Source organism: Miscanthus floridulus, chromosome 5 (genome assembly GCF_019320115.1).
Source record: "Miscanthus floridulus cultivar M001 chromosome 5, ASM1932011v1, whole genome shotgun sequence".
NCBI classification, from domain to species: domain Eukaryota; kingdom Viridiplantae; phylum Streptophyta; class Magnoliopsida; order Poales; family Poaceae; genus Miscanthus; species Miscanthus floridulus.
In genome coordinates, this window is record NC_089584.1 from 25,387,221 (window position 1) to 25,409,417 (window position 22,197).

The 22,197-nt window shown below is 45.8% G+C and overlaps 1 protein-coding gene across 1 annotated transcript; it reads right to left on the reverse strand.

The window, feature by feature from the left end:
• Positions 1-18,726: 18,726 nt before the first annotated feature.
• On the reverse strand, positions 18,727-20,723 carry LOC136451811 (uncharacterized). Its single transcript, XM_066452493.1, has 2 exons — positions 20,243-20,723; positions 18,727-19,710 (listed from the first exon to the last, which is right to left on the reverse strand). The coding sequence occupies exons 1-2, from the start codon at positions 20,413-20,415 to the stop codon at positions 18,975-18,977; spliced, it is 909 nt and encodes a 302-aa protein (XP_066308590.1). The 5' UTR covers positions 20,416-20,723; the 3' UTR covers positions 18,727-18,974.
• Positions 20,724-22,197: the final 1,474 nt, after the last annotated feature.

The following is a 22,197-nucleotide window of genomic DNA, read 5'->3' on the forward strand; positions in this document are numbered from 1 at the left end:
CTGATGGTCTCTACTTGTAAAGTTCATCACCAATGTCAATGAACATCTTGGTGTGTCGAGCGATTCATCATGCTTCAGTCCTTTTCAGTGGGAGAACCTCCTCGAGGAGGTAGGTGAGCAGTGGTGCTCTCTAATCGACTAGATTGAGTGCCATTTATGGTGATATTGGTGGATGATGTTGCCATGAAGGCGCCCGAGTTGGAGCCACCGAGGACTTGGTTGGGGTCGGGGCACGTCGGGAGGTCAGAGCCCCCACGTGCTAGATTAGTGTTGGAGTGTGTCTAGATTGGATCCTCCAGAGCGCGAGCAGATGGTTCATGGAGATCATTGATGAAGACCCCATCTGGAGACTACACCCACCTGGCAGCCAATTTTGCGAGGAAATCAGTGACATCATTGTCCTTTTGGGGGACATGATGCAGTTCAATCCCTCAGAATTTGTCCTCGAGCTTACACACCTCCTGGCAATATGCTACCATAAGAGGGCTCTTGCTAGAGGACTCCTTCATGACTTGGTCAACGACCAACTCTGAGTCACCGTGGACGTACAGCCGCATGGCACCGAGCTCGACAACAATGCATAGTCCATTGATGAGGGCCTCATATTCCAAGGCATTGTTTGAGGCTAAAAAATGGAGACGGATCATGTAGTGGAGCCTGCTCCCATCCGAGGAGATCAGAACCACTCCAGACCCTGAGCTGGGCACCATGACCGACCCATCGAAGTACATCGTCCAGTACTCATGGGCAACATCTGGGGTTAGGAGCTAGGATTTCCATCCATTTGGTGATGAAGTCGGCGAGAGCCTGAGACTTGACAGCAGTGCGAGGGACATACCTGATGTCATGACCCATGAGCTTGAGATCCCACTTGGAGATTCATCTTGTGGCATCATGGTTGCGGATGATGTCTCCTAGTGGGTACAAAGTGACGACCATGACTTTGTAGTCGGTGAAGTAGTGCAGGAGCTTTTGGGTCGCCATTAGCATGGCGTATAGAAGATTCTAAACATGGGGGTATCGAACCTTGGCATCGGTGAGTACCTCACCAACAAAGTTTGTAGAGAGGCATTCCCCACTCGCCTAGTCGGGAGATGAACCGACTTAGGGCGGCCAAGCAGCCGGTGAGTCTCTGTACGCCCTTGATGTTGCGTATAGGTCTGATGTTGGAGATGGTCGTGATTTTATTGGGGTTGGCTTCGATGTCGCGTTCAGACATGATGTATCCGAGCAGCTTCCCCTTTGGAATCCCGAAAACACATTTTTTGGGATTCAATTTGACATCGAGCCTTCGAAGCTTCTTGAAGGTTGCAGCCAAGTTTGCGATCAAGTCACAGTCTTGAGCCGTTTTCACCACTATGTCATCTACATAGACAGCGATTGTTGGTTTTGGCCGCTCGACTTGGTCAGGTAGGTCGGACGGGTCAATTTGGTTGGTGAAGCATCGCTGCATGCACCGTTGATAGGTGGCACCAGCGTTCTTTAGATAAAAAGGCATGGTTACGTAGTAGTACGAACCATACGGGGTGATGAATGAAGTCACAAGCTAGTTAGACTCTTTCATCGTGATCTGGTGATAGCCTGAGTAGGCATCCAAAAAGGAGAGGATTTTGCATCCTGAGGTGGAGTCGATTATCTAGTCTATGCATGGCAAAGGAAAAGGGTCCTTCAGACACGCCTTGTTGAGGCCAGTATAATCAACACACATTCTCCATTTCCCGGTCTTCTTTTTCACAAGAACATGATTAGCTAGCCAATCGGAGTGGTATACCTCTTTGATGAATCTAGCTACCAGGAGTTTGGCGATCTCCTCGCCTATGACCCTATGCCTCTCATTGTCAATGCGACGTAGGTGTTGCTTGGTGGGCTTTGAGCCCAGGACAAGGCATAATGTGTGCTCGGTGACCTTCCTTGGTATGCCTAGCATGTTAGAAGGCTTCCACGTGAATACATCATGATTGGCATGTAGAAAGTCGGTGAGCTCACATTCCTATTTGGCCAGAAGCTTGGTTCTGATCCACACTGTCTTGGTCGGGTCGACGGGGTCGATCCCCACTGCCTTGGTTTCCTTGGTTGGGTGGAAGGCACATAAGGAGGTCGGCTCGTTGTAGTCTAGGACCACTAGAGTCAATGAATTCTTGAACTTCGAGAGCTCGGTGGAGTTGATGACAGCCATGGTGAGCTCATAATGCTCACGATCGCACGTCTAAGCATGCGAAAAGGTGCCACCCATGGTGATGACACCGTTTCGTCCTGGCATCTTCAATTTGAGGTAGGTGTAGTTGGGGATCACCATGAACTTGGCGTAGCATGGCCGTCCCAAGATGGCGTGGTAGGACCCTAGAAAGTCCACCACCTCAAAGGTGAGGACCTACGAGCGGAAGTTGGCTCGGTCGCCAAACATGATAGGTAGGTCGATCTGCCCGAGAGAGTACGCCTGCATCCCTAGGATCACATCATGGAAGGGAGAGCTCACTAGACGGAGCTCTGACTAGGGGATGCGCATGGTGTTGAGGGTGTCGACATAGAGAATGTTGAGGTCGTTGCCTCCATCCATCAGCACCTTGGTGAGGCGCTTCTTGTGGACGATGGGGTCAACGACGAGCGGGTAGCGACCTAGTCAGGCAATGTGGGATGGATGGTCTCTCTAATCAAAGGTGATTGGGGAGTCCAACCAGCTAAGGATATAGGGGAGGGCCGTCTTGGTGGCACATGCCTCTCTATAGCGTACCTTTTGCTGGCGCTTAGAGTGGATGGGGTCAGATCCCTCAAAGATCATGAGGCATTACTTAGGGTTAGGGAAGCCATCGTCATCCTTACCTGCCGTGCCTCCTTTCCTGGCTGCCTCTTCCTTGCCCTTCCCTTCCTTCGGCTTGCTGGCCTATCATAGAAAGCACTTGAGGAGCTCGCAGTCCTTATAGAGGTGCTTGATGGGGTAGTCATGGTTGGTGCATGGACTCTCCATGAGCTTATCAAAGTGGTCAGGCTGGCCTTGCTGGGGCTGCTTGCTCGCACGATTAGCTACGGTGATCAAAGCTAGGTTGGCCAGTCGGTGCCGATCCTTCTTGTTCTTCTTGCCCCTTTGTGTGGAGGGGCCTTCGTCTTGATCCTCACGCTTGGCCTTGCCCCTATCTCGGCCGCCGCTAAAGAGTGCTCTGACCGCCTCCTCGCCAGAGGCATTGTTTGTGGCGACGCCGAGCAGGTCATGGGTGGTACGGGGCTTTAGACAGCCAAGCTTGTGGATTAGGAATTCACGGGTTGTCCTAGAGAGGAACATGATCATGACGTCTGCGTCAATGACATCAAGAAGGGAGTTGCACCGTTTTGAGAACCTATGGATGTAATCCTGTAGGGACTCATTGGGCTCCTGCTGGCAGCTCTTAAGGTCCCAGGACGGACATATGGCCCCTAGAAATTTCCAACGAAGACCCTCTTGAGATCCGCCTAGTCGCGGATGCTGTCGGACTGGAGGAATTCGAGCCATGCTCGAACATGCTCCCCCACATAGATGGGGAGATACTGAATGATGAAGTGGTCATCATCCACTCCTATGGCTTAGTAGGCGAGCCAGAAGTCTTCGAGCCTATATCGGGGTTTGTTTCATCGGTGTATCTAGCGATGTTGGTGGATGGTCGGAAGCACTGTGGGAACAGTGCCCTCTGGATGCGATGACCAAAGGCCTGTGGCCCCGGTCCATCTTGGCTGGTGCTTCGATCATCTAGTCGGCAACCATGCCTGGGGTGCGTGTCCCCACACTCCTTGATGGTCAGGCCAAGGCCTATATCGCTTGCTCTCACCACCACTCGATAGGCGTCATCATCGTGCCGAACATGGCATCGATTGTTCATGACGCTACGAGCATCACAGTTTGGTCCGAGGTGTTCATGCATAGGTGGTCGGTGTGGAGCGAGCATCGGGTCAGGCTGTAGTGTAGCCATGGCCTCCTGTCCCACCCCTAGCAACAACAGTGGTGAGTGGACGGAGCGATTCGACTGGTGTGGCTCTAGTCCTCCGGATGGGCAAGAGGCCGTGAGCCGGTGTCACGACGTGGAGCTCTTCGCCTATTGAACGACGGCGGTCTCCACCAGCGCTCGGAGGTTCCGGTGGATTGCTTGCTCCTAGGGGTCAGCTGGCTCAGGGAGGCCGTGCAGAAGCATCGTCGTAGCAGCGATGTTCTGGCCAGCTCGAGTGAACTAAGGGGGGTCGTTCCCTCCCTCTAGGATGTTGCACTAGACCTAACGAGCATGACCCTGGGCGTCACTCTCTGGGTTACATGCGCATGGCGTAGCATGCTATGCTGAGCACACCAGTGCAGGTGGTGGCTAGCTCTACCACCTTTGTCGTAACTCCTCGTCGTGCTTCTACGCATGCGCGAGGGCCTCCACATGAGGGTCCGATGGGGTGTGAGTTTGCAGAGACTCCGCTACCACCGGTGGTTGTCTCGGAGCATCCGCCATAGTGCACTCTCGGGACAAGGGATGGCCAGGTTCCACGACGTCACCGATGCTGGAGCCCTCACTTTTGACCTTGTCGTCGACAAGGTCGTGGAAGGAGGCATGTGCGTAGCCCGTCATCCCCAAGAACTCAGACGTGAGAGGGGACGGTGTCAGCATCCTTCTGAGCCCCCACACGCACAAGTCCATGGGGGACGCGAAGCCATTGGGGAACCGGTCTCCTGGTGGTCATGGTGGGGACAACGGGGTCCCTTCGGGGAGTCAGTGGAAGGTATTAAACAAGGAGTAAAGAACAATATGCACATCACTCAATGTGGGGTTTGAGCCCAACATGGGCTCAAGGCGAAGCGCGAGTGTCTCAATGTTGAGGTCATCGAGTGGCACGGGGCCAGCGGAGGGCGCTCCTCCTCTAGTGGGCACCGGGATATATGCCTCCTCACGGAGGCACAGTACGCCGAGCTGGTCGGCGACGAAGTCCAGACTTCCAAAGAGGAAGGTCTAGAGCGGCTTGAAGATGGGAGGAACCCACATCCCAACAGGTGAGAGCGTGGGAAACTCTAGCGAGCTGAAGAAAATCATATCGCTTGAGCCCACCATGCCGAAGATGGTGGAAAGGTGGGCCATCCGATGACCAAAAGCGTGAACGCACGTCGTCCTCCCCACGGACGACGCCAACTGTCGGTGTGAAAAGTGACCAACAAGTAAATATTTGTCGTTTTGTCGTGCGTTATGATCGGATATGGCCTAACACTCAATGACATAGGATTTATACTGGTTCAGACGATGTGCCCTACGTCCAGTTTCGGTCGGTCGGTGATTTTATTCCTAAGCCTAGGTGCTGGAAGTTTGCTGTGGGGTTACAAACGAGTAGGAATAAGAAGGGGGTGTTAAAGGCTCGGACGGACTATGAATCGGAGGGCCGAGAGTGATGGGGGGCTCTAATGTGCGCTAAGTATTAGAGCGTATGCTCTGTGTAACTTTAGAGTTCTAGAGCTATTGAGGTCCGAATAATCAACCAGAGAGAGCCTCTTTTAGGACAGAGGTCATCCTCTTTTATAGTCGAAGGGGATGGGCTCTTACAAGTTTAGAGAATTGAGAGAATGTATACATGTGCTACCTAGTCTTTTTACCCACGCTGTCAGGTATGAGACGGTCGTCGACGCCCACAATACTGTTGATATTCAGATGCATATGGTAGTCTTTACCATGTTTGCCTGATATGGCAAATGTCGGCGCCGATAACACTATTAGGCAAATATCGGCGCCCACAACACTGTTAGGCAAATGTCAGCGCCCACAACACTGTTTGAGTCCTGACACGCCTAGAAGGTTGCTTTGTGCCTCTCAGGCATGCCCTGGTGGCACCATCCTACAGGCGCACAGGGTATGGCAGGGTACGGTCCTCGGTATTACGGGTTGACTTTGAGCGCCTTACCATACCTTCTCTGCCTGATCCCTAGGCCCTTACCGAGCGGACGTCCCTGGTCGGTTGTTCTCGGATGGCCCCAACCGTGTCGATCGGGGAAGAGTTGCAAGCAAAGGTTCGGCGTATTCCTAATCAAAAAAGGAGGTCGGAGTCGGACTACGTCCCCTCCTTGGCCAGGCCTTCCGGTCGAGGACTGAATCATTCTCCCGGCCTATCGTTAGGTATCTAGGCTGGCTCGGGAGGCGCGCGTTGTCGCTTTGCCGCCCACTGGGCCGAGTTTTTGCAGGGAAATGGCTCCATTGAGAACCCTGGGTTTATGAACCCGACACTTATAAACATTCAAAAAGAAAGTTCCACTTAACCTTGTCATAGGCCTTCTCAAAATCCAGTCATAGGCCGGCCAGGGTACTTAGGGTAGTCGATTTTTCGGCTAGCTCTTAGTATTTTTCTCATATTTTAATAAAAGAGAGAGAATAGATAGCTCTTAATAACTCCCTCCATCCCAAATTATAAGTCATTCCAAGAATCTTGGGGTGTCAAAGCATATCAAGTTTAACCAAATTTATATGATAAAATAATAATATTTACGATGTCAACTAAGTATCATTAGATTCTTTATTAGTTATATTTTCATAATATACCTATTTGATATCATAAATCTTTATAATTTTCTCTATAATTTTGGTCAAATTTAAGATGATTTGACTCTCTAAGATTCTTAGAATGACTTATAATTTGAAATAGAGAGAGTAAAAGCTAAGCTCTTGCATATATTTTAAGATTATATGAAAATATCATGTGGAGTTATTTATGTACTAAAAAGTTAGTACTATTAGATAAGTTGACTTAGAGCTGGTGAGTAGCTCTAACCATTGAGTTGTGGATACCATCAAAGCAACGCAGCCACCAGCTAGCCATGCATGTAAAAGTTGGTAGGGGCGCGGCCGCGGCGGCTCTTGCGCTTGCGCCTGTCGACGTCGGCAGTCACAGCTAGAGAAGTACACTAAAGATCGTGCCGCTCGCTCGCGACGACTGCCTTTTGATATTTTGTTTGCCTGCACATCTTCCCTATGGTGCCGTCAGGTCTGAGCAGCCATCATTATCGTCATAGAAGATGCGGGTTTTGCACCATCAAACCATCGTTCCAAAGGCTGCGCAAATTGATTATTACCCGACGACCAAAGCTCTAAAGCTGTTTGTCTACTGAACTGAAGATCTTTAATGAGTTGCCTCATCGCCCTTTGACTCTTCAATTTTTTTTTTATTTTTAACACATTTTTTAAATTATTTTTAAAACTGACGCTGTTTACTTTTTAAAAAACTAATACTTTTGAACGTGCCTGTTTGCACGGCGTGGCTAATTCACGCTGTCGCGCCATGCATGGAGGCGCGGCAGGGAGCAGTCAATGGCTGCGGCGACCGCTGACATGGCAGGTCTGACGCGCCACCCGTCACGGCATGGCGGGCCTGCCGCGCCACGCATCACGGCGTGGGGCTACCACCCCATGCATCACGGTGCGACAGCCCCTTGTACCTGGCCTCGCTTCCCTTTCTCTCTCTGTCTCACTTGGCCCGAGCCGCCCTGCGCCCTGAGCCGCCCTGTGCCCGCCGCCGTGCCACCACGCTGCGCCTCGCTGCCACGCCGCGCCACGCTGTGCCACCACACCACGCCTCGCTCGCCCGCCACACCCGTCGCACCGCCACAACGCCGCGCCCGCCGCGCCTCGCCCAGCACTCTCGCCCGCCGCGACCCTGGCTGCCATGACCCCTTCGTGCCCGTTGTCATGTGCAAGTCCTCCTAACTATATCTCCATCTCTCCCTGTCTCTTGCCTCCCTTACAACCACCGTCGCCCCTGCATCTCCCCACTACCGCGCGCCACCTGTCCTCGTCGCCGCCCCTCCATCTCTCCGCACTGTCTCGAGCCGTGAAGGACATTGCTACGCTACCCATCGTCATCCTCTAGAAGGGGGGATTGCCGCTGCCCTCTAGAAGTAGGCCGCTGCCGGCCGGCCATTACCACCGACGGCCATCTCCTTTCCATTGGTGGATTGTGGTGACCCATAATCTTTGTCGAGGTAATGCTCTTCTGCATCTCTATCAATTTTTTGCTAGGGTTAGGATTCTAATTTAGTTTGACTGGATAGAGATTTATACAATTAGTTAGCAAAGATATTTAGTGAAGTTAGTAAATATAAGTTATGTATAGTTTTGCAGTTAGCTAGATATGTATAGTTTGTAAAGTTACTTAGTATAGTAAGTATATGTATTAATATTAGTGTGTTTAGTGTAGTTAGTTAGAATTGTTGGTATAGGTATTAATATTAGATTAGTTAGTATAGTTAGTTAGTATAAGTGTAGTCAGTTAGTTAGTACGCACGACGATTTCGATGACCTGATGAAGTTTCTAAAGCGCTTTTATAGATGGATTGTTGTGTTAGAGTTTTCTACGGAGGAAGTGTTAGGAGAGAAGATGGTATGTTTGAGGATATGGAAGAAGAATTGGAATGGTTTGATGAACCTCGTAGCTTTAACAACCTTTGTGTCCGTTTGAATGCAAAGCTGGCGGTGATTTCATTCTGAAGGGGAGGTTTGATACTGGGAAGACTAGGGCACACTATGTCCTGATATCCTTACGCGACCCTGATCACTGGTCCCGCTACAATAGGGTGCTCCAAGGTTCCAATGTGCCCATGGCTGAGGTGGTGGTGGAGAATGGGTACATGATGCAGGGTGTCTTGGATGGGTCGTCCATTGATGATGTTGGAGGCAATGAGCAAGAATTGGGGGTCGAAGAGGAAGCAACTCAGGATAACATGGATTTAGACGGTCAGTTGACGTAGGAGTAGTTTCATTCAAGTCAAGTAGGTTGTATAAGCAATGACTTCGATGTGAACGAGTTCAAACTGGAAGAGAAGGAGCAGGAGGAGGACAGGATCAGTGATGTAGTTAGTAGTGATTCAGACAATTCAGATGATGACCAGGGAGGTAGACATGCTATGCCCACATCGGTTCATGCCATGCCAGTACCTGTTCATGGTATGCCATTACCAGTACCAACTGAGGTTTTGCATGCTATCTAGGCTCAAGGTAGACTAGTCACATATTTGCCAGCAAATGATACCCCCTATGATTCATGGGGCAGAATTAGCAAAGCGCAACAGTATGTTCTACCACCACCTTACACAGCGACTGAGCTTTAGCAACTAAGGTAAATGAACGGACCTTTCAGGGGTGTTCTGAACTATAGGGATGCCAGTATTACAGATATGACAGTTTGTGACACCGGTCTCCAGATGTGTAGGAAATTATTATACGACCATAAGAAAGAAATCCTTAGTAAGGGGATAATATTCAATACAATGTTAGAGATGAAGCTCTTCCTTTAGGACTATGCTGTGTATCACCATAGGCCATACAGTGTCACTTATTCGGACCAGGAGTTGAGGTACCACGTGATATGCAAAAACGGTTGTATGTAGAGGTTAAATGCATAAAAGAGACAGAGTGATAGCAAGTGGAGGATAAGTAAAGTGGCCGAACCCCACACTTGCCTAACAAATAGGGGAAGGAAAATCATCAGCAGCTCATTGCATATTACCTTGCCCGTCGTATATTGGGTATTGTTGATGACAATAACGACATTTCGGTGTCTTCGTTACAACAGTCCATATTTGGATTCGTTAAGTATGATGTGAAGTATGGAAAGGCTTGGCGTGCTAAGCAAATTGCCCTGGTAATTCGTTGGGGTAGTTGGGAGGAAGCGTACAACAGGGTGCCCCGCATCTTATGTGTAATGCATTACTACAACCCTGGCTTGAAATAGTTTGTGGACACCAGAGGGATGTATTTTCAGGACCTATTGAGGCATGTCCTCTATTATGTGTTCTGGTCGTTGGTGCAAACAGAACATGCATTCTAGTTTTATTGGCCAGTCATACTTGTTGATGGCACTTTCCTGGCAGGAAAGTACAGGGGCACCTTGATGATGGCTATTGCTGTTGATCCTGAGGACCAGATAGTACCCATGGCTTTTGCTTTGGCAGAGGGAGAGAACAATGAATCATGGTCATGGTTCATGCGGCTTCTACGTGTACAAGTGCTTGACCCATCTCGCTCTATATGTTTGATCTCAGAGGAATATAGCTGAGCAGGGGTGTTTTGGAAAGGCTGGAGGAGAACATTTGAAGGAGGCCAAGGAATTGGCCAAGTAGCACACCGCCGAGCCGTATGGACCCTGCCACCATATCTTCAGTGCACGGGGCAAGGGTGGCACAAGCTTGGGCGGCGAAAGTCATATACGTCACAATTAGTTGAACATTGTAAGTAACGATGCCTATATTATAATTGCAGGGTCCTAGTTACACTTAGCAGTACCACCGAGTGTACCGCCAGCAAGTCCGTACTGACATTGGGTTCACCCCTAACGTGCTGCCTTCACATCCGAAGAGGCAACGACGTCCGCAGTACCCATATACTCCTGGGTCATAGGAGTTCTTTAGGATGACATGATGCACTTGTACTCGGACACCCATATACCGATGGAACATGTATTATGTCGAGTGATGTTGAACTTATGTATTGATGATCTTGTGTCGTAGTTATGACTTGCTGAACTTATGTCGAACAAAGGTATTATCGAACTTGTGATGAACTTGGGACGTGTACAAGTTAGTATTGCTGAACTTGTGTATTGATTGTCTCGTGCACTTAACCTTTCTGCTGACCTATTCGTTAAACCGACACGACGAAATAACTTGGCTTATGTGAGAACATAACAAAAGTGCCTTGTTCTATTTGTTGCCGCTTTGACCGTCGCGCCATGGCTAGGGGTGCGTCAGCATTGCCGCGCCATGGCGGCTGGCGTGTCAGCCTTGCCGTGCCATGGCAGATGGCGCGTTAGCCTAGCCATGTCGTGGACAGTGGAGCAGCCAACCCATGCTTGGCGCTGGCCAGACTCCCTTCTGAGCGCATTAGCAGCAACAAGATTTTGATACATATAATTTAGGGGTTTTTGAAAGATCGCAATGGTGAGAACAGTGTTTAAGATAATGTTTGGATAAGATGGGTACCAAACTAAGACCCAAAAGTAATACCCGAATGTGTGACAATGACAAAAGCAAAAGCATTATATACCGAGAACGTAATAAATACATGCAAATTGCAGCATTGTAATACCATTTTTTGTGGTGAAAGTTTTATGAGGCACAATGTTCGTTATAAAAATTAAATAGTGTTTGTTACATGGGTACAATACATAAATAGTTCAAATGAAACACAATACAACACCGAGAAAGTTCTACTATAATACAAATACCAAATCTAAAGCATTAAACTAGCACACCTGTACCAATCCTCTACCACACCTGTACCACCCACAGTCTAAAACATACTGAGTAAGCAACTCGTCGTCCGAGTACTAGTCCTCTACCACAACCTCATTGTTGTGGCTAGGCTCACCTGCATTGTCCTGATCTGCCTGTCACCTGTAGTAAGCTGCCGCTGGTTCACCTGTGGCCTCTGCAGCCTGAGTCAAGAACTCGTTCTCCTCCATCTGGCTCATATGGCTAGGCTCACCTATATTGCCTTGATCTGTCTATTGCCTATAGTAAGCGGCCTCCGCTTCATCTATGGCCTCTACGGCCTGAGTGAAGAACGCATCATCATCCTTCTCCGTCTGCAAGCCCACCTCTGCTAGAGCGATGAGCTCGCTCAGTCTGCTAGTGTCATTCTCAGTCTCCTCTGTCTACAAGCCAGCCTTAGCTAGAGCAATGAGATCGCTCAACCTGGCAGTGTCGTCCTCATCCTCGTCCCCCTTATCAGACAACACAATCGAAGATTGAACGGTGCGACCAGCTCACGTTCTATGCTCATGTAACTTCTTTTCCTCAAATCTTGCACGGGCCACCTCTACGGCATGGTCCTCGCTACATCCAATCCCTTCATGTATGAAATGCAATAAGTTAGCAACGCGATTATATTACATTTAAAAATAGGGCAACGAAAATAAAAGGCTTCCAATGACTCACTGGCACACAATGCAACAATATGGTCGTTCAAGACCTGCATCTGTACTCTTTCCTCCTCCCTTGCCTCCTTCATTGTCCTCATCTCCTCTAACGCCATCTGTCTCTCCAATCCTCATTTGTCAAGCCCAACATTGATCGAGTTATGAATACCGCGCTGTCTAGCAAACTCACACATCTTGTTTTTATGATGTTTAACGAATAGGTTGACGTAATCAGGTCCATATCTCCTCTTCCGTGCAATTACTTGCCTCCCTTTCAGTTCATTCAAGAACTTAGCTTGACCATCATAACATTCCCACCTGCATTTCCTAGTGCTCTGTTCAAACGAAAAATTATATCATATATGTCTTAGCAAAAGAAATAAAATACGATTTTATGTTTACCACAAAAATAACCAACCTCATCATATTCAACCATATGGCCGCAATAATGGCCTATTCCAAGCTCCAAAAATACTAGACTGTAGTTGGATTTAACACCACATTCACACTTGACTGGATGTGCTTTGTAAATTAACCTTTCTTTCTTCTTTTCCTTTGCCATTGGTGGCTCTGGCCATTGATTCTTAGGACCGTAGAGCCACTCATTGAAACGACACTTCACAAATCCATAACGCTACAAGAGAATACATTAGTACATGCACACATATAGAGATAAACATTTAAACAGATACACTTTCAACTTACTTCGTGTTTGTTTTGGACACATAAACTCTAACGTATTCTTAGGGTTTATCACACTAGATCTCCATATTCGTACAGAGGAGGTTCCTCGAGTCGTCTAACACGGCTAGGTGTTTCTCCTTAGCCCGTCATTGGTGAGGGGTTTAGAGGGGGGGTGGAACCCACCAATGGAGTGCCCACATGGATGTCTACCTGTACACCAATTGTCAAAAAGAGGTACCTAGGGTCAAACTTGTCTGCACCGTCGATCCACTGAAGAGAAAAATGCACCTCTCATGGGCCTACACAATATATTCCAACAAAATATTAGTAGCCTACTTACACAATGAAGAAAAAAAGATAGTGGAAACAATTACTTACATTAAAAAACGACTGCATGTGGTAGAAGCAACGCGCCGCGTGTCTGGATGGTCTCGATATAAACACGTCGGCCGAAAAACCACAGTCCACAATTAGGATATGGAGGTCAGGAGGGACGGGGGCATCTTTGTTAGACGCGCCGAGGTATAATTCTCGAGGACGACCCCCATTTTTGCCAAAACTCCTCCCGATACATTTCTTGCATCTAACAAAACGGTTGTAATTTAAGAAACAAAGAATCAAACACACCACAAATTAATGTCAATGAGACCATTTGCAGTACAACAAATAAAAATATAATCTACACTTTAGTGCAAACTCTATCTTAGATGCAAACATGAAAACTATATAAAAAATATACTTTGGTCAGTAAAAAATAAATTTGGTACATCAACAGTGTGGTCCATATATTTATTCACATATAAAAGTTGAGATGCAAACTCAAACAGCAAAATTCATAAAAAAATTGAGCCTTAGATACATGGTAATCATAATTCTAACTAACCAATTACCATACATTGGCAATCATAATCCTAATTCTTTAATCCACGTTCTAAACGAACTCATATTTTTCCTCCATACCCTAACTACTCATTCAAATCCTTCGATCCCCGTGGAGGCCGCGGAGGAGCTTTATTACCCTTGTCAAGACCGAGGAGGAGCTTCGAGAAAGGTAGGGAGAGGACTGACAGAGGGAGGGAAATTCGCCGGCCGGCCATGGGGGAGCCCGGAGGCAATGCGCGGCGGTGCGGGCTGGGAGGCGCGGCGACAGGGGGGCGGCATGGAGGCGGCTGCTGTGCGGCGCGGAGTGAAACAGAGAGGGAGGAAAGGGACTGGGCGCGGGCCTCTATTTGGCTCTGCCGCGCCCCGACGGGTGGCACGTCACAGCCGCGCCCTGATCGGTGGCACGGCAAGGCCTGCCACGTCAGCGACCAGCAGGGCGAGACGTTGCCATGTACGCACCCCAGCCGCGCCTCCATGTATGGCACAGAGTTGTTTCGCCACGCCCGGGAAATAGCGTAGCCAAAAGTGTTATAAAAAACAGTGTTAGAATTAAAAATAGTTTAAAAATATGTTAAAAATAAGAAAAAACAGATCTGCCTTGGTTGGTAGGTACTCCGTATGTGAAGTGAAGCCATACGTATGTACTACCTCTTACTCTTTCAGGCTCTCATTAGCCCTCCTAGATTTGCACGAAGTCAAATATTTTTAACACTGACCATCAACACCAAATAAATAAAGTGTATAGATATTGATAACATATATGGTTCATGTTAAAAGATTGATAATGAAAAATGCTTTTATAGACATACTACTATATAATTCTCTCTATTTATAGTGGTATTTCTATGCGGATATTGCTGATAAAATTGTTGTTTAGATCGATACCCTAGTACTTGTCGTCTTGTCTCTGGTACTTCCGATCCTACAGTACCACAGAAGAGAACAAGTTGCAGTGTCCATTATTCAGATGTTCGGTTATGGCAGAAAGACTCGAGATCGGTCAGTGGTCCCAATATCCCATACCAAGAATTTCTTGGCACACATCGAGAACACCATGCACCTATTATACTGGGTAAAGTCCAATTTACACCCTCCAACTTTCACCAAAGTCTGGATTTCAACCTCGAACTTTAAAAACCGGATAACTTTGGTCCTTCAACTCTTGAAACCGTTCAACTTGCAACATTCTGGGCGGTTTTATAGGTGAACAGTAACTTCTGATATTTTCGGGTGGCGCCGAGATTTTATATTATTTTTTCAAGCATCTTAACGTCCTCAAATGAAAAAAACTACAAAGTTGTAGATCTCGTCGAGGTCTACAATTTACATATAAAAATTATCTTCATCCGGCATCGTATTGAAGGGTTTTCTATTTTTTTGAAATTTGAGTCTCATCACGCGACAAAATATGGTGCTGAAATTTTATATTATTTTTTCGAGCATCTTACTGTCCTTAAATGAAAAACTCAAACTATAAAGTTGTAGATCTCATCGAGGTCTACAATTTACATATAAAAATTATCTTCATCCAACATCGTATTAAAGGGTTTCTATTTTTTAAAATTTGAGTCTCATCACGCGACAAAACAATTTGTCGCGTGATGAGACTCAAAATTCAAAAAATAGAAACCTTTCAATACGATGGTCGGATGAAGATAATTTTTATATGTAAATTGTAGACCTCGATGAGATCTACATCTTTGTAGTTTTGAGTTTTTTCATTTAAGTACAGTAAGATGCTCGAAAAAATAATATAAAATTTCAGCACCATATTTTGTCGCGTGATGAGACTCAAATTTTAAAAAATAGAAAACTCTTCAATACGATGTTGGATGAAGATAATTTTTATATGTAAATTGTAGACCTCGACGAGATCTACAACTTTATAGTTTTGAGTTTTGTTCATTTGAGGACGTTAAGATGCTTGAAAAAATAATATAAAATTTCGACGCCACCCGAAAATATCAAAAGTTACTGTTCATCCACAAAACTGGCAGAAGGTTGAAAGTTGAACGTTTTTAAAAGTTGGAGGGCCAAAGTTATTCGGTTTTGAAGTTTGAGGTTGAAATCTGGACTTTGATGAAAGTTGGAAGGTGTAAATTGGACTTTACCCTATCATATATATGTTGGAGCATCCACCAAATTCATCCGTCCAGAATGCAGAGAACACGCCTGAATAAATCTATGGGAGTACTCGTTTTCATTATTTTCAGTACCTCTAATTTTCTTTTGCTCATAGAAAATTTCTTTGGTAGCCCTTGTACAATTTATTAAAACTCATAAAATGTGACTACTTTTGAACTTTCTTTGAATTGCTAATAAGGCATTTAAATAATTTCCATAGACTATGGAAATTTGATTGTATAGTAATATATGAAATTATTTGCATAGGAACATTTTGAATTTGAATGTTAGAAATGGGAGACAGGAGTATCATCTCATATATCCATCCAAATAGTAGAAAGGACCACCCCATCCCCCTTTAACACCTATATAACAAATGAGTAATTTAAGGGTAACCATCACTGGATCTTTTTGGCCCATAGATACAAAAAAAAAGAGGGTCTAGATCAAATATATCTCTCTCCACCTTATCTTCTTCCTTTCTTCTTCGTCCTCTGTCCACGCCCACGCCCGTAGCCAACCTTGACCCTGATCTCAACACGCCGCTCCCCCCTACCTTAGCCTTAGCGCCCGGCTCCATTGTTGGATCCATTGCCAACCACCATGGCCCAGTCCTAAACCCATCGGATGTGCCTCCTTCTCACCATATTCGTCATCTCCATCCATAACTCGATGGTGGTCTGCATGCTATCTCTGTCGCGCCCCTCCCTTGCCCCACCCAACTGCCTATAGCTTCCCCCCACTGTCGGGCTGGCGGTGCCACTGCTACCTCGCCCCACATCGTCCCTCACGCCCACCACCACCACTGGGCCGCGTCTTCCCCAGCAATCCTTCTAAGCCTGCCTGATTTAGGTAAGTCCCTGAACCCTGAACCCTAACCCTAACCTTGCCAGAATTAGGGAAGAAGACCACGTTACATTCTTGGATTGACAGTAAAATTCGAGTGAGAGGAAGCCTTAATTGAATCACTCTAGTGAAGTTTAGCTTTACTCCTAACGAAATATTATCTAGGATCATCTCATCCCTAAAATCAAAGACATGACTATCTCATCCTAGATTGTCTCTAAACCAAATGCACCCTTAGTGACCATACCAATGTATTTCCACAACTACACTCTTTTGCGTGACTGGGTGCAGTACTGTATCGATATTCATGGCCATCATCACCCATGCATACTTTCTTTCTGACGAGACGGGTGTGTGTGTGTGTGTGTATATATATATATATATATATATATATATATATGGAGAGTATATTCAGTAGCCAGCTACAAAATAAGTTATTCTGTAGCCACTTCCATTTACGATAATTTTATATACTAATTTACGATAATATCAATACATATTTACGATAGTTGGGTTACTATAATACATGATGATATTTACCATAACGTTATAGTAAACCACTTAGTAAGGAGTTACTATAATTTCGTAAATTAACATAGTGATTATCGTAACTACTACCCTGTAGCTGGCTACAAAATAACTTATTTTGTAGCCACTTTGAGTTACGATAATTACTATGTTAATTTACGAGATTGTAGTAACTCTTTACTAAGTGGTTTACTATAACGTTATGGTAAATATCCCCATGTGTTATAGTAACCCAACTATCATAAATATGTATTGATATTATCGTAAATTAGTATATAAAATTATCGTAAATAGAGGTGGCAATCAACTATGGAGGGTATATATGCATAATGTGTGTGTAATTAGTCAGATGATGACAAGGCGCCAGCACTGCAAATGGCTTTATTAGTCCTGCAAACTAAATAAAGCCTGTGAACAACAGATCTACTAACAGATGCGTGCGGAATTAAGTGAAGATGCAAGTGCAGCGAGCGAGGGGCAGGGGCATATGCATATGCATATGGTATGGGTGGTACGATCTTGGGCGGAAAAGATGACGCAGGAGGTCACTCCGATCCTAAAGCTGCGTGGACGCAGAGCTAGCAAAAGGAGAGCCTGTACTCTCCTCTTTGTACAACGTGGACCGGCCGGGCGGGGCCTAGCTGGTTTAGCCTTGCTCCCCTCCCAGTTGCTCTAGCCTAGCTTTGCTACGAGCAGGAGGACTGGAGGAGAGCGAGCGAGCATGCACTGGCAGCACACTGTTCAGGGACATCAGGACATGCACGCATGAGGAGTAGGACATCATATCATGCATGTAGCTGGTAGCAGGCACGCAATGAGCTAGCTGTGTATCTACCAGGCCACCATAAGCTCGATCTCTCATCAGTATCAGAATCGTCCTACCATACTAGCTAGGAGCATGTAGTAGCTGATATGATGCTTGCTGTCCGTGATCAGAGAACAACTAAATATAATGGTCCTCAGACTGAAAGCGCAATGTCTTTTGGCATACAAATGTTGTTAGTTATTATGGCATACTGTATAGGTAAGGTAGCTTATAGCTAGGTACTCGTACAGCATATGTATATATAATACAGCTCATTGCTTTTATTTTTGGGCTTTAAAAACAGATTGACCATTATTTTCTCCAAAAGTATATTATTTATTTGTTTATGATTACTAAAACCCGCAATATAGTTTGGAAACATGTTGAAAAACGATTAATCCTGTTATATACACTAAACATATATAATTTGACTAAATGTTGGTCAAAATAAAATTACGTATATATTTTTTTTTCTCTCTGACATGCGCGCGCAGCGCATATATGTATAGAGAGACAGAATATGAGCAAAACAGGCACATATATGCGAGCCTATATAAGATCGATTAGAGCTATTAGTAACTGTTACTGACTTGAACTCTCGCCTACTTTTGCATGATATATATATATCGGCGTATGGTTCTATGTGTATACATGCATGCGTACATATAATCACTATATACCGTACACACATAGTTCATGCTTTCAAAAAACACGTTTTGTCTTGGCAACCATGCAACCGGCTAGCTAGGTCAGCATATAGTTTTGTGGAGGTGGAGGGAATACCATGTATCTTTACTTACATGCCACAAATCACAAATGTTATAATCACAGAAAAAAGATTTTATGCTATCTTTTAGAGTTGAAATGATTTCAAGTTTATCTACTATAAATCTAATATATGAAGCCAATAATTTAGAGATCCTGTCAAGAAAGTAGTGCAAAAGGGCTATGCTTACTGATGATTGGGTTTTAAGACACTGCAGGATACATATCATCAGTAGTTGTTCAGCCAAAGAAAAAAAAATCAGCACCAGCAGTTGCAGCTGACGAGGCATGTTCGGTTGAGGTCTCCTTAAATTTCTACATCAATTTGAATCAGATGCTAGTATTTAGGGTGCTGGATTTACTATTGTTGTTAGCACAAGCAAAATATACACTTATTAGCCCTACAGCTTCATTACTAGATAGGCAGCTAGCTACTCTAGTACTCCTACCCTCATCCTTCTCCTTTGATTTTTCTCTCAGAGGAAAAAAAACTGTGCAAGCAATGCAAGCTCAGCTCTACACACCGTACTTTAATTTGACTGACCTGCTTGTAGTTGTCAATGGATGGTCCATGGGGATGAGCAGCAGCAGGAGGAGGGCCATAGGGCACATGCTCTGATCTCAACAAAGGCATGGTGCCATTATGGAGCAGTACTGAAGAAGCTTGGCTAAGCAGCAGGGTCTTGCACAGCCTCGACGAAGCCAATATCTCGAACGCGTCGCCCGGGAGAGGTGGCGGCGCCGCCGGGAACGGCCTTATCTGGTGCGTCGTCGTCGTCGTCCGCGAGTTGTTGACGCTCGGGAGCACGGTGGCGCCGTCAAGATCGGCGGCAACGGCGGCCATGGCATGGAGGCTGCCGCCGCCGCCACCGTCGAGGACAATATCATCATGGCAAGCTGCTATAGCTGTGCTCGCACACGATGACCTTGATGAGTTCATTAGCGTGTCCTCCTCCTTGATCTTGTTGTGGCCATCGTGCTGCTGGACGTTCATGGGCGGCATGGACGACGAGGTGTCTAGGAAGCTGCCGCAGTTGCTCCATTGGAACCCTAGGTTTTGCATCATTAGCAGAGAGCTGAGCGGAGGGATCACTGGAGAAGGATGGCTGCTGTGACTGTGATGGTGGCCGCCTTGTGCTGAGAGGAGCACCTCAAGCTCCTCGTAGTGATAGCGATCAGCACAGTTTCTGCAGTAAAAATAAAATGAATCAAATATATAATTTTTTTTGTAAAGAATTCATCTGGCCAGGCCAAACAAGAAGTGTATGTGTATATATGTCGTATGGCGACGACTGTCCATGACAAAAGGAAGAATGCACAGCGACCTTTCGGAGTCGCGGAGGAAACCAACAAATTTGTGGATGGAGTCATACACATAAGTTGCATCTGTTCTATTTATCTCTTTCTGCCTAGAGTTGTCATTTTGCCGAGCTACAATTCCCTAGACTCCATAGAGACAACAGGGAGGGAGACTGGGAGAGAACAAGCATGCAGAGGAAAACTCCAAATCCTAGGAAGAATCCAGTCTATTAACAAAGAACATGAATGCATACTTTCCTTTGAGAGAAAGGAAGGGAGAATAGGTCAATAGGATGACACACAGTGGATAAAGAACAAACCAAAATACATTTCAAGACAGTTCAATTTTGGCCCTGAGAATTGTAAACATAATTAAGCTAGAAACTTAACAGTAGTAGTGCTAGAGCTGCAGGTTCTTACAGCGTTATGGGATGCTGGCACCATTGCTGGCCATGGTTGCCTCCAATAATGGCGCTGTGATGAGGAGCAGGAGCAAATGGCAGGGAGGAAGAAGAAGAAGCAGGCCACGGGACGAGGTCATCTTGCACGAGATGATCACTGAGGTTGGAGGAGGACGACGAAGCTGCCATCATGGTGGCTGTAAAGGGGATCTTAATCGATCGATGCTACTTCCAAGAGGGGAGAAAGAAAAGGTCGTCGCACTAGTATAGCTCCATGGGTGGTGAGCTTTTAGAATCTCTCAAGAACACACGCCCCACCAAAGGAAGCTCTATCGGGTTTGAGAAATGGAGATGCCCATAAGGCTTCATCGCTTTACCCGTCCGTCCGTCCCTCCTTATGTATCTGCTTGCATTGGGTACCTTTGTTCCCATTCCTCTCCTTTTAAGGCATCAGCTAGCCAAGAAAAGCTCTCTCTCTCTCTCTCTCTCTCTCTCTCTCTCTCTCTCTCTCTCTCTCTCTGATGTCTCTCTCTTCTCTTTTTCTCTCTCTCGTATCATCATTATAACATTTCGGCTAGTAGGATCTGGGCCTTTAGATCCCGAAGCATAGCCTTCAAAACATGCATATGGCACCAAAGAGACAAGTCTTTTCTCCCTCGGGTGTATTAGTCATATATAGGGCTAAAACGCCTTATCGATCAGTCACTGCTGGTACTAATGGTACAAATTGTTCTCGAGAAAAGAAAATGGTCCACAGAAAACGGCAAAAGTAATGTCAATTATTATTTGTCTTTGGTATGTGCAATAAGTATTTGTCTGTCTGACGAGTTGACGTAGAGATGTCAAATCATGTTGCTACCAAATGGAAGTAGAAAAGATACCAAGTTGAAAATGTACTATATATGGTTTACAGATTCATTTAACAAGATTATTACCCAGCCGGCCGTGTATTGTATACGTGTGTTCATAGAGATGAGCATGCGTACGTGTTGAGTGTCTGCGCCTCTAATTATGTAATTCACAAAAAAAAATATTGGAATGATTTTGAACAATAATACCAATATATAGCTAGTACGTTGTTGGGCTTAATTAAAGTTAAGTAAAGTTTGTCATGTCAAGATCACTCAATATATATTTCTCTTCACATGGGAGGGGACTCTCTTTAATCTCACCACATGCAGCGCGTTCGGCTGGTAGGTAGAATAGTAGATTTTGGATTTTTTTTTGGGGATAGTATTCTGTGAGAGAGAATAAGCTGAAACAAGCTGAAACAAGCTGGAAGTAGTATAGCCGAACACTCAATATATTTTTTTGGATGATTTTTTTGGATCTCTTTCTTAGCCGTTGCTAGAAATGCAAGGTAGTAGTAGCTGACAGTAGTCAAGAATATATTAAAGCTGGCACTACTTGCATGCATTTCAAAATAGAGAATTGGGTGGTATTAATTTGAATTTTATCTTTACATATATATGAGTTAGTTTAATTATAGTGTACTCCACCACCACCAACTTTTTGTGCATGTGTGTGGTTGGAATAAAGGGACTACCCCTTTTCCTCAAGGAAAAACACTCTTTCTGTGGCCTCGGTAATTGTGATGTATGATTCCACGGCAGCAATGCAAGGGGTAGGGGCTGCAAAAATGTTGGTCCCTGGGCCTTCTCCAGTTCTCCTCCTCCAATGCAAGACCAAGAACAAAACTGGAGAATGCCCAACATCGATGCAGTACTCGGCTGCCCTACAAACCCCGGAAAATTAAACTGAAAAGAAAACAAAGTAACAACAAGAGGACTGATCAGATGAGCGGTGAGCCCCACATCCATTCATGTCGGCCGGGGTCACTGCACAAAAGGGAGAAGCTAGCCAGGCTAGGCCAGGAGATTGTGATGAGATGCCAATGCAAGTATGGGCACGGCAGATACCTTACCGCCCGAGCCTTTCGATCCCATGTATTGCGTTCACTCACTGTTTCTCTGT

Coding starts and splice junctions, on each gene's coding strand:
- LOC136451811 (XM_066452493.1), bottom strand. CDS start 20,415: ATGATGGCAGCTTCGTCGTCCTCCTCCAACCTCAGTGATCATCTCGTG. Junction 19,711..20,242: donor TGCCAGCATCCCATAACGCT/GTAAGAACCTGC, acceptor TTTTTACTGCAG/AAACTGTGCTGATCGCTATC.